The sequence below is a fragment of the Melanostigma gelatinosum genome (assembly GCF_949748355.1).
Source record: "Melanostigma gelatinosum genome assembly, chromosome: 3".
Classification (NCBI taxonomy): Eukaryota; Metazoa; Chordata; class Actinopteri; order Perciformes; family Zoarcidae; genus Melanostigma; species Melanostigma gelatinosum.
The window spans coordinates 17,464,740-17,477,830 of NC_136636.1; the positions used below are offsets into that span (position 1 = coordinate 17,464,740).

A 13,091-nucleotide genomic window follows, 5' to 3' on the forward strand; every position below is an offset into this window, starting at 1 on the left:
CTTTCAGGAAGGAGAGCAGCTCACAGCGGCAACAGACGCAACCAACTGTATTGATCGATGGGGGTGTAACAAATATAATATTTATAGGATTACAGCTGTTCATCGATAAATACATTACAAGAGGGAAAGTCAAAAGGAATAAAACTATATTTGTGTTAAATGTAGGATCATGAGCGATTTTATTAGGGAATACGAGGCTTAATAAATAACAACATAAAGTTAAACTCCCTCCATTAATGGAGTGGCTCAGACTTCCTCACCTCGCGCTGAGCATCGCTGCTTAGCTACCTTGATTACAACAAATAAACACGCTAAAATACACCAACTGTTACTGGATTTGTATGAGAAGCTGTTTGGCTTTTAAACAAATAAAATAAGTGTGGAGAAGTTGCAATAAAAATGTACTGTCACTGTTCACTGAAACGCGTTTTATGAGCCGGCTTCCACAGGCTGCAGTGTCAACCTTCAACCAGCAGGTGTCAGGAGAAAACACCTTATTGTTCCCAGTACCTCTCCTTCATGAGAGGTTTGAGAGTCACGTTAGTATGTGATGTAAAATCTTTTAATCTTTGCCCAGCTATTGTGAGTCCCAAAACCTTATACTTTGTATTAAGACGCCACTACATTTCAAATTGCAATATTGTACAATTAAATCCACAACAATTTTGTAAAGATGTATTTGCTTTGCCTATTATTATGTTGGGTACAAAATATTGTATGAACTAAAAAAAAGTAGAATGCATTCTTACAATAAAATTAGCCACAAGTATACCTAAGGCAGTTAGATATGGCTCCACAATGACAAGCTACAACATGAAAATGTTGCTTCCACAGTGATGCATCAGTATAGTTGTGTTATAATACAGTCATAACTCAAAACAGACAGCCTTTCAGCTGCTTAGTGAGTACTTATTACTTGTGAAGTACATTTAATTCACTTAATTTATTATGTCTTTATAAATAAGATTATGACTGAAGGACCTGTGTTCGAGTATTCTTTACACATACTCATTAACTTTTACAAAATATCTAAATATTGTTATATGGGAAAGGTTGGAGGTCGGGATTACATTTTATTCTCTTGTAAAGATATGTTACCTTATGATGACTGGAGACTGCAGATCATAATTTATATCCCTTTTAATTTGCTACTACTTGTATTTTCACTACATCACTCAAGGAAAGACAATATTTACATCTTTATTTACTATATATACATATATAAACACACAGTGACAGTTCATGGGTTTGATATGGAAATAGAAGGTTTAAGCTAGTCTGGTTGTCCTCATAAGAAACATACTATGAAATGCAACTTGTTGCCAGTCAGATTGTTTTCAATGTTCTATCATAAACAAATAGATGGATCAGTCATTCACGCAGGTGCACTGCAGCTTTCACTCTCCTGCACTGACAGCAGTGATTGTTTGCCGGCTTCTTGATGCGGAATGCTAAATGACTCCTCTTCCTCTCCAAAGGGGAGTTTAGAGTCAACTTGCATCGAGTCTGTGGGCGTGATAGACGGTGTCCCACAAGACCTGTTTTCAATGTGAAACGTGATGTTGACGTTGACGTGGGGGCTGGTGGTCACGGGGCTGATGACCTGTGGGCTGGTGGGCTGAGAGGAGGACTGTGTAGGGATGCTGGGCTGCGGGGGGACAGTCTCTGTATTGGAATGTAAAGTCATGGGCTTCGACAGGGCAGAGTGTGGATTGTGAAGAGCCATGGTGGATTGCAAAGGGCCGATGGACTCCTGGCTGCTGGAGCCGTCTGTTCGGGTCAAAGTTTCAGTGTTGTTACTGCACTGACTGTGGTCACTGCAGGCTTCCCCTCTCTGCAGCAGACACTGTTGTTCTGGTGAGGGTACTGTGATATAATTCAGCTGGGTTTGCCTAAAATAACCCTGATTGTTCTGCAGTAGAAAGACAGAAAGAGGTTGATTCTCAGTATTCTTTACGGATACAACTATATTTAAAGGATGTCAAGAAAAAGAAAAAAAAATGAGGCAGACTCACTTCATCACCACTCTCACAATTTGCATTTGCGTCTACTTTAGGATAAAATCCTTCTTCATCTGTGCAAAAAAAGCAATGTGAACCATTAGTAAGGTGGTGACAATTTGAAAAAGACAGTTCCTGATAAGGATGTTGACAAATATAGGTCATTATCATTCAAGTTAAAGATCAAAATAATGTAGATACAATCATAGCTTTTCCACAAAACAAGAACACGATTAATTTACTCTTTTTTTTAAACAGGATGCAGTTACCTTTCATCCAGACTGGTTTACAAAGGAACAGCAGGACGATAACGATGACAAAGAGTAAAAACCCAATGGCACCGGCAATGACTGCAGCTGAGAAAGAGGTAAACAGAAACAAAACACGGAGGCAGAAGGAGAGAGATGACACATTGATTAGACCTCACTGTTTTCTCACGATGACTTGCTGAGAAACACAGAATCAGTTTCCGTACCCAGCGCGCTGTCAGGCACCGTGCCTGGTGGCGGGGGTTTTGTCGAAGAGTTGAACACCGTCTCTGTAAAAGACGGGCTAACAGACAGCGTGGTGTCTGTCGGTGCACGCGGAGCGTTGGAGTCTGAGGTTGCTGAGACGGTGCTCACCGCTGTGCTCGTAGTCGTGAACACAAGCTCAGTGAGAGGGCCTTGTGTTGAGGTTTGAGGCGACGTGTTGGATATAAACGCCGCAGGTTTACACACGGTGTCCGAGGTCGAGTTGCCATTTTTGACAACGGCCCCCCCATGACAGCTGGGGAGAAACAGAGCGAGAGATCAGAGATCTGCGCTTCAAACAGCTGCGTACAGATGTGACTTCATGCTTCACTCACTCAGTGTGGGGCAGACAGCGGTCTGTGGAAGAGACTGTGTCAGAGAACGTCCCACTGGGGCACCGTTCACACTTCACATCAGCGTTGACTGTCCCTGAGAACAACACCCAGACATGTTGCCATTTACTAACATTTCACTATCAGACATCCCATTTCATTAGAACTTAATGATGCATACTGTATGTAACACGTTTGACAGGATATGTGGTTGATATCGACCTTAGAGACAGATGTAACCAATAGTATGATGGGTGTGATATAGTTATTACATTATAAAAAAACATTCATGGATTGATGGTCAATGAAACGCGTCTTGTTGACCCATGAAACAGGAGTCCAACCTCTTCAAACTGTAAACATGTTCTTGACATTTGTAATTTTGTAATACATATAATTGAATATCAATGCGTTAATGTCTAAATTAAAATATATATATATGTATTTTATGGTAAACACACAAACAATTGAAAAATAGCAGTTGCTGTACCTGGCACAGACACTCCATAACCGAGTTTGCATTGCCTGTACTGTTGACATGCTGAGCATAACGGGTCATCAAAGCCCATGAAGCAATACATCCCAGGTTGGCACACACATCTTGACCTTGCAGTAGAGGAGCAGCTCTGAACTTCCTTCAGACCTTTGACTGGTTGTATGTAGAAAATAATGTTTTACTTACAGGAACAATTATGTGTTAAAACATAAAGCAAAACAGTAAGTATGTTTTTTAAATTGCATTCGTAACAGTGCAGCTCCTGACCGATTTTGCACTTGCGACAGGAGAAGCAGTTTACAGCATAGTTCCAGCTGTCCAAGTACTGGCCTTTTGGGCATTGTTCACACACAGTCTCAGTCGTTTCAGAGCATTCCTGTGTCTTCCGCTGTCCTGTTAGAACATATACATGAATGAAAAGCCTCTTGTTAGTTGTCTTTAAATGCCTTTTATAACAGCACACAAGCATTGTACCCCCAACATTTCCACCAACAGACGAAAAGTGTAAAGATTAAAAGATACATTTCATATTATTCCTCATACATTTTCACTGTGCATCACAGTACCACGCCGTTGATGCTGGTTTGATTAAAACATATTCACGCCTACAATAGTGTTGTTAATCACGGTCCAAGATGAAATGGTGATACAGACACAAATACTTTTCATGCATTTTATGTCGTGGGACGTAACTGATTACTATTTTTTAACAATGACCAGTTTTTACAGCCCAAATCTTTACAAGAAGATTGAGAAGGTGTGGCGAGAACAGATTAAATGAAAACACTTCATAGAACGTGTCTATACTAATTACAATACATTCGACAATGTGTCTCGATTCCTGCTCCACAGGAGCTACAGCGTTGCAAAGCTGCGAGGTGAAACACTTGTTGTGCATCATGAGCTACAACTGTATCCTACTTCTTTGTGGAGTGACGGGTTATTTTACATTATAACAAAAACAGCCCTGTTCACGATTAGCACTGTACAGTACAGTTGATCTTGGAGGCTATTAGGCTAATGTTAGCAGCTTTGTCCTGCTCGATTGGATTTGAAGTTTACACTCCTGCAATCACAACAGCATTACCCAAGATAGTGTTACATGTGCCGAACACATTGGTTAGTCCTCATCCTAAAGGTCTGTCGCTAACATGCTGTTTGAGTATACGCACAAACAGCATTAGGTCAGATCAAAACGATTAGATCGATTTATTTCAAACATCGAACAAATAGGAAAACATGACAACCCAGTCATGAAGCTAACATTAGCTTAATCCGCTATTTGGCTGATAAAATCTGCTGATGACAGTTGTCATTTTAGACAATAAAATCAACGATAAGCTGCTTTTGTCCTCCTCTGTCTGAAACCATAGGGTTTGTGTTGTGAGAGCAGCATCTGACAGGCAAAGGAGGGATGGGGCTTCGCAAACTACACTGCATGGGACATTTGACACTTAAAAAAATGTACTTTTCTTTGGTGAACAAAGTATGTTTAAGTGACACTATTTTGTCATTTATGTCGTGCAATTTCTCATCAATTATCAACTTACACACATGTACTGATACTGTGTGAGATATATTGACCAATTATCGGTCTAGCCCTACTTTAAACAAATGATGTTCCCCAAGTGAATAATGTACACAATAAACCTGCTTCGTGTAGTCTCTTAGAGTGAAACAAGGAAAGTGATGAATGTCTTGAGCTACTGTAGGTGTTAAAATGTCACACCTCCACGCCCAGGCTTTTATTTCACGGCCTGTGTCACCAAATCACCTTTTTTTTCTGCACTGACACAGCTTTGTCTTTCAGTACAGCGTTGAGCGTCGAGTATTAGTATTTTTAGAAACTTTACAAATTGCAGTCCTTGCTGTGTATACAGGACATCACACTTACCAGGGGGGCATTTCTTGCAGCATATATTTAAATCATCCAACGGGTACCGGTACTCTGTTGTTGAGTTGAGACACTTTCCATCTGAGTCTGCCTGATAGGGCTGAGAGCAGACCTGTGGGAAAGAGACAGCACATAAGAGCAACTCATCTAGTGGCGTTCAGATGAGGAGAGCGAAGAACATTGCAGTCTTTTCTTGTAATGCTCTGACACAAAGCTGCATTAAGTCCGCTGGTGGGGGCGGGGGGGTCTTTGAGCTTCCAGGTAACTAGTCATTTTGAAATGACCCATGTGGGCCAACTTTGGTATCAGCCTGACATTTTTCCCGGTAGTAATTAAAAAAAAATCAACAATAAAGTCATTGTCTGACAGCAGTTAAAACAGAACCAGTTAAAAAGGAGCTTAAATTAGTGGCAGACCACCCACACCTGCGCCCACCTTTTCCCTTCTGGTAATGCTGTCGGCCTGAGCCGCAGGCATGGTCAAACAAGCAGCCATTGTTCTGCATTTGTAGAAGGTGCATTTCACCTCTACAGTATCTCTTCCCGTCTGCGGGGCCCTCTGAAATATGCACACATGCATCCATGCAGCGATACAACCTCTCCTTCAGACATCCCAAAATATCCCAAATAGAGCTGCTACTACAGCACTGGTGTTCTGAAAGGTCACGACATAGTGCACAGTTGATGAGACACCTGCCCTGTGCATGAGAGTTGCAAGTGTCCCCCAGCGCCCTCCAATGACATGAAGAAGTTAGAATATGTCTATTTCTCGTATAACAGGAAACAGAGGCGGCAAGCTGGAAGCCCTCGGCACAGCAGTGACTTCTTCTGTGGTGTGACCACTGGTAGCACGGGATGTGATGACGATAAACTTATGTGAAGCGCCACGTTATTAATTACTGTCAGCTTATCGAAGAGAACATTCTGTTGTTTTCCGCTTCCTCCTGGCTGCATGCCTAAACAAACTCATCCTCTTCACAGAAATGCAAAAGGCTGCCGGGCAACAGAAGACAGATCTGCTGCTGGTGTCCTAACAATGAGATATTCAGTCCGAAACTGCATCAGATGCCAAGCAATTGAAACCAAATATTCATACAGGTTCACCACAGTAAGACTTTCTACTGTAACCTTTTCACACACACCACACAAAACTGGCATGGATACAGAAAATAAATGTTTTCAAAGAAATTAGAAGTCCCCCCCCCCCCCCATGACGGGTGACAAAGTAAGTAAGACTAGAAACATCTTTAAAAGATAAAACGCATTGATTCACATTTAACATTTATGGCACAAACATTGTTTTACACATATTTCAAAAGCTGATTTTAAAATTGCTATACCTGTTTAACTTCATACTTCCTTGAATAAATCCAAGCAAGTGAAATTGAATATAACAATTCACTTTGTGTTGAAGCAGTGCGCTGGTCAGCAGAAGAATGCGGACGCTGGCTGATAGCCAACCTGTCCAGAGTCCCTGACAAACACTGCAAACATGCACGACAGACACAAAACCTACCGTAAGAGTTTGAGCATTCAGCAGAACCAGCAGTACAAGTATGTCCTTCATTGCCTCTTTAAAGCAAACTGTAGCCTGTCGAGGATACAGCCAACAGCGTGTGCACTGATCATTTTAGAAAGGCGGGCCAGCAGTCTGTGCGAACAGCAACAATTTCCTTGAAGTGAGTCGAGAGTTTGGAGGAAGGAAATGGCTCTAGCCTACATTCACTGATTATTGAATGAGCATTATGAGGTTTGGCAGAGTTTAGATGAGGTTGAACACTCATACTGTACTTCTACATGACAGACAGTAGAAGTCTATTTTGTATACAGCATCAAATAAATACATTTATCTTTTCTTTTTACCTTTTAATGACCTGGTCCCACTGCTGGAATTGAAAAGACAAAGCCCCTACATGTATCATCTCGTCCCATCATGAATAGATTTGTTTGAATAGTGTGAAGGCAGCAGAAAAATGAAACCATGTGAAAATGAGTTGACTTTCGATGCTGCTCCCGTGTGATTCATGTCATTTGTGTGAATCGGTAGGAGATGAGCAGCACTGACAGGTAGTGAACAATGAAGTCCCTACCAAAACAACAAGTGGACTCACTTGCTGTTTTTCTCTTTTTGTTCAGTTTGGTGTGCAACATCAACTGTAATAGCAATTGTTTTAGTCCGTGCTGTTGGGTTTCTACACTGTGGCAGGATCTATAGCTGATCGTTGCAGAATAGTCTCATCTTTCCACTCGAGGCCCAGGTTAAGTTCTCTCTCGTGACTGCGAGTATTTGTCATTACTGGAGTGTCAATGAGCCAACTTTACTCTTTGAACTCCCTGTGGGCACGTGGAAATAAAGTCATGCAAAGCTTAACTGTATTGTACTCTACCGACTACCTAGTTTGATGCCCCGATGCCTCGCTCTTTGTTCCTGTGTGAGGCGTTGACATTTCACAATAAAGTTCCCCCTCCCACATTCTTAACATTCTCAAGTGCAACAGGAGCAGCCCAGTTATCCATTCTTATCTTCTTCTGTATTGTCTCTTATAGTACATTGCTTTCATCGTGCAATTTTGAGGTGATTGGTTTTTTTATACTGTCATACCTTCAGTGTTTAACTGGGTTGGTTGCTTCAGCATAAAACGTGACCAGCAGAAGTGAAACCTTTTTTTTTTTTTACGATCTACTTCGGCCTACTTTCAGGTTTACTGATCTTGTATAATCTCGCGCTGCTGCTGAGTAATTCCAAAAAGCACAGCATAATGGTTACGATTTTTATATAAGACTTCAAACTTGCTTCGAGCAGATATGAACATTCTGTTTTTGCTGAAGTCACATCCTTGAATGCGTATTGCGTGGTGCAGATTTTTCACATCAGTCTGAAGATAGCTATCGCAGGCATGCTGTTCACAGGGAGAGATGTGTTGTTGGTCTCATGTAAGCAAGTTTCAAATCCTGTTCATTTCTATACGGTGTGAAATGGGAACCAATGGCTGTCCGGAGGTAGAACAATGCATTGAATTCTATTCCGAGACAGGAGAGCCTGCTTTGAGAAAATGACTGATATTATTTATGATTTAAAGGAAGTAAAACTAAAAGGTGAAAAGGAAACTGGTATGGCCATTATCTGCAGACTCGAGTAATTGCCAGTGCAGTAAATCACCTGGTTGATCTCCCTTTGATAATTACCACGTAAGCCCCATCTTATCATCTGATCACTGCTGAGTCTTCAGTGTTGGATAATAGTTTATTAATCTCTCGCTAGGATGTTGTAGTTTCACGGTAAAAGCTGCAACTTTTAATAGCTGACCAATGAAAATGAGCGGAGCATAAAAACATGCATGCCACATGGGTATTTGAAGATATGATGATGATGACATAATGAGTTTCAGAAGCAACATTTTCCTTCACAACTGTCTGTGGTAAACATTCAAATGTAGTATCACAAAGCCTCATCTCACGCAAAGCTTCGCTCTCATGTCATGATGCCATCTCTTTTTTAAATATGTTAGCCTGCAAGACACAAACTGGAAACACTGAAGTGTCAACGCTGGCATTGTGCAAGTGTTTGACATTAAGTGTAGATGGTTGTGGTTTCCTGTGAATTGCATTGTACAGTTTGTACATCAGCCTCAGTGTTTTCTGTCCCACCGTCAGGATGAGTCAAAGGAAGTTAAAAACAGAAGTATGCATAAACCTGGGAGCCAAAGCACACAGCTGTCAAGGGCAACAGAGAGGATTCAAAATGACTTCCTCAATGTTGTGAAATTTACGAAGCAAAGTTGATTCTAAAACCGTCTCCACGATGGCGTAACACTATCAGCTCTTGCTTTATGTCCACGAGGCTGCCGACAGTCACATGTGAAGTCTAGATCTGTCCAAACTTTGTATTATTTGTTCAGATCAGGACAAATAAAATGCTAACTTTTGCAAGCATGAAATAGGCTGCTCTGTCGTGTACTCAATTGTAATTAAGCTGCCTTGTAATCAATGACATGCGGCATTTCATTCTATAACTCATTCAAATCTTGAACAAAAAAAAGATCTGTTTCAAATGAATCTATTTAAGATGAGGCACAAATGTCAACGCATTATCTTTTGAGATCACCGTTTCATGGAGAAAATCGAATTTTAACAGAAAACTTTAACAGAGAAATTACAGAAAATATTGTCAAACTAAATACAATACAGAGGCTGAAAACATGAGCACAGAAAAGGAAATCATTTTGGGTGGCGTCAAATGTCTCAGGAACCACGATTATCACCTCAAAATAGACCTTTGATTGCTCGTCAGTGCAAAGGGTGAAACATGCTTCCTAGTTTTCTTTTGGAAGAGAAGTGTTGGAAGTTGTGACGAACCAAACGGGACACATCTGAGATCTGGGCAGAGATTTTACCGGACACTTTGGGTGCACAGAAGTCCTGAAAAATATTAAAACAACCATATTGGAATTGTGCCATGCATGTCCTCACAAGATTCAACATTGATCTTTTCCACTGTTTTATAACATTAATAACAAGTGCATTACATGTAGATAAGCCAGTTCCAGGGTCTTACTATTGTGCATGCTGGTTCACTGTTATTTCTTACTGGGACACTTAATGGAACTGTTGCACGTGTGCTTTTCCTACTATAACACATGGTCGGGCCGAGCCAACCAGGTCCCTTGTCTCCTGTGAAAAAGGTCAACAATATTTAAGTTTGAGATACAGTACAAGGCCTGCAGTGTGTCACCTTTAGTTCCTCGTTCTGTGACCCGGTGGAGCTCTTCATATTCACATTGCCCCGCAGGTCGAGGCTGCTGGGCGGCGGCCGCGTGCTCTGACCCGTGTTTGACCAGCCTGAGACACAGTGCTGGACAGGACCAGAGAGAGATGCATGAAGATCAGTACACTTAAAATGTGAAACTAAACATCAGGTTTACATGAAGATCTCAGAGGGTAAACGGCACAGCCAAGAAGTCATAAATGGTCATTCAGTGGGGTCCCTTACTCACCGATGGTAACCCCAAACTATCAGAAGGGTCAAAGCTGCATCGCCGATGAGCTTTGTACTTGTAGGGTGGCAGGAGGGTGGAGCGAGGGATGCTGACCCTTACAAAGAAAACAAAAAGAAAACTCATGAGACAAAAGACATGCTGCTAGTCGCAAAACATGGTGGTTTTAATATAGCTTGACTAAAACCGATTGTATCTTAAAAACATGAAGGTAAAAAATGTGAAAGGCATTGTATTGATTTGAAGTCCAACCCAACCCATTTCTGCATGTTTGAACACAGACACCCAATTTTGCCTCACTCACCACTCATATGTTTGTTTTATGTTTTTGAATTGTTATGCAATAGCTGATACATTAGTCCTCCTCAAAAAGAGAAAGGGTGACACCTGAGAATCCCCGAGGACACTGAACCCCACAGCCTTGGTACAGAGCCCTTTTATTCTGCTATAACGTGTTTAAATGAAAACACACAAAACTATAGGTACCAATATTTGACCGTGACATTCACAGAGGTACAAGTGAAGCCCTGTTCCTAAGGGGTCAGAAAAGGCAGTTTCAGTGCTCACGATCAGTACCTGATGAGAGCCGGTTCAGCAGTAGTGTGGGGCTGGGAGGATTTGTGCTCTTTGCACACTGGGCAGCACTCCTGAGGGTGAAGTGGGACAGGAAACAGTCTGCTGTTAATCCTGTAAGAGAACGTACCTGAACAAAAAGATGAGCGAGCAGAGATGAGAATTGCGTCGTCAGCCATCATAAAAAGAAAAATGAGACGAGGCTATTCAAATGAACGAGCCCTCTTACATTGATGAGTATCCATGTTAGCCTCTGGACCGCTCCTGTGAGTGAGCAGCGGCACGGCTGAATGGTTCTCCTTCGGAAATCTATCAGGAAAGCAAATGAATAGTAATGCAATGAAGCCATTATCAATCACAGGCAAACCTGGCAATCAAAGGGGAAGCACTCACTCCGCTTGTGGGCTGTGGACACACTCGTCTCTATTGAGCGACCGAAACGTGTGCAGGTCATTGAAGAACTCGTCAGAGCGCTCTATCAAGGAGTCCTCGGCATCCAGGACTCCTTGGAGGGAACAAACATCACCTGTTAGGGCTCTATTAGACGGCTGTGTGTATCAGACAGAACCAGGCAGACAGAGAGACCAATAAGGCGTACCTGCTATCCAGTCATACCCGAGGAGTGGCTGCAAACGATGCCTGTCTGAGGCAGATGTCTCTTCACATTCATCCGACTGAAATGTGACTTGACTCCGAACCTGCCTCTACAAAAACAAACAAGTGGAGCAGAGTATTATAGTTAACATGTTCTACTTAATTCATGACTTGTTGTTCCACCTGCGTCTCCTCCAAAACTCCCCAGGGCCATATGTTCATAGAAAGCTTCAGTAAAAAGCCTCAGAATTACTATTTAACCGTGCTCTGAAAAAAGACTACTGTGAGTGAACGGAGCAAGATCAGTGAGGAAAATATAGGAGATATAACAATGATAATACCGGACTTTTGGACTCACAGTGCAATTGTTTGGTTTTAAACAAACTGAATCATACTGATGGCCATTTTATTCTTATTTCAAGGTGTAAAACGAGACAGAGATTTAGCTATAAACCCTTCCAGAGACAGGTCCACTGAGTTTCCAGCACACATGCGGGTGAGTAAAGAGTGCTGCTTACCGTACAGGATATGTTTTCCTACCTGTTCTTCGCTGTGATTTACTAGACAGGACTCGGTTGTGGATGTGTCCGTACGCTGCAGCCTGCTGTGGACTAGAGGATGTCTGTTGCGGTCTTTGAACAGGCCTGATGGTGCTGTATGTTCAGCAGTCACTCTTCTGTATTTGGAGGTCAAAGACGGTGTTGAAATAGAGCTGCGGACGCCTGCTTGTCTCTCGCACGTATCTGATGGCGACACCAGGGGATCAGATGTATTTATACACATACACGACACAGGCTTGCGGTGAAATGTAACGTGATAAGCAACCCTCTGTCTTCTCTTTGTGGTTTTATTTACCTGCAAATCTCACTGTAGGTCTGGCGAGGGCGGCCCGGCGGGCAGGAACTCGGTCTCCATCGATCAGGATCTCTGCTGGCTCCCTCCTCTCCTCAGCCTCTCTCTCCCTCCTCTCCCCTGCTTCGTCCTCTCTCTCCCTCCTCTCCTCAGCCTCGTCCTCTCTCTCCCTCCTCTCCCCTGCTTCGTCCTCTCTCTCCCTCCTCTCCTCAGCCTCGTCCTCTCTCTCCCTCCTCTCCCCTGCTTCGTCCTCTCTCTCCCTCCTCTCCTCAGCCTCGTCCTCTCTCTCCCTCTTGCGGCTGTGACTGCAGCCGCTGATCCGCTCCAGTTTCTCTCGCTGCTGCTTCAACCGGTTCAATAAATCTTTGTTACGCTCTCGTAAAACGTCTACTCGGTCGGTGGAGGACATTTTTTGAAATTACACGTTTAAATCACGTTTATTTAACGTTAACTGAGAAGGAAACAAAAAGCGGATGTTTCGTACTCTTTTGTGATTTAAACTGGGCTCCACCGCCAGCTTATTAACAACGCGTTGACAACAACGATGTGATTGGCTGTGAACCTTCTACCCGTCATGCTTTGCAACTGTCCAAGGTTTTATCTTAAAGGGACAGACACACATTTGATTTATGCTGCAGGACGTGATGATGACCAACAGAGGGCGCTGTTTATTTAACTAGTGTCACTGACTGGACACAGTTGAAGCTGGTCAGGACTGCAGATTAGTTAATAACACGGTTAAAGAAATACCACATTGTAAATCATATTATATTCAAGCAGTCGTCTGGTGAGCTATATTTTTCTTATTGCCTTCAAATTCCAACATTGGATTGAAGTATTGTGGC

The 13,091-nt window shown here is 42.4% G+C and overlaps 2 protein-coding genes across 2 annotated transcripts; both read right to left on the reverse strand.

Moving 5' to 3' along the window:
* Positions 1–1,250: 1,250 nt before the first annotated feature.
* Positions 1,251–6,874, reverse strand: tnfrsf1b (tumor necrosis factor receptor superfamily, member 1B). Its single transcript, XM_079265252.1, has 9 exons — positions 6,750–6,874; positions 5,235–5,346; positions 3,608–3,733; positions 3,335–3,493; positions 2,848–2,941; positions 2,476–2,768; positions 2,270–2,356; positions 2,016–2,074; positions 1,251–1,912 (listed from the first exon to the last, which is right to left on the reverse strand). The coding sequence occupies exons 1-9, from the start codon at positions 6,798–6,800 to the stop codon at positions 1,376–1,378; spliced, it is 1,518 nt and encodes a 505-aa protein (XP_079121378.1). The 5' UTR covers positions 6,801–6,874; the 3' UTR covers positions 1,251–1,375.
* Positions 6,875–8,470: 1,596 nt separating this feature from the next.
* On the reverse strand, positions 8,471–12,439 carry miip (migration and invasion inhibitory protein; the record flags this gene model as incomplete). The annotated part of the gene is made up of 9 exons (XM_079266126.1): positions 8,471–9,652; positions 9,966–10,085; positions 10,228–10,324; positions 10,804–10,930; positions 11,030–11,109; positions 11,194–11,305; positions 11,399–11,504; positions 11,935–12,137; positions 12,250–12,439. Coding segments are annotated over 9 exons (1,167 nt in total), but the record flags the coding sequence as incomplete, so codon positions are not given.
* Positions 12,440–13,091: the final 652 nt, after the last annotated feature.

Coding starts and splice junctions, on each gene's coding strand:
- tnfrsf1b (XM_079265252.1), bottom strand. CDS start 6,800: ATGAAGGACATACTTGTACTGCTGGTTCTGCTGAATGCTCAAACTCTT. Junction 5,347..6,749: donor TGAATGCTCAAACTCTTACG/GTAGGTTTTGTG, acceptor TCTTTCCCACAG/GTCTGCTCTCAGCCCTATCA. Junction 2,942..3,334: donor TTATGGAGTGTCTGTGCCAG/GTACAGCAACTG, acceptor TGTTGTTCTCAG/GGACAGTCAACGCTGATGTG.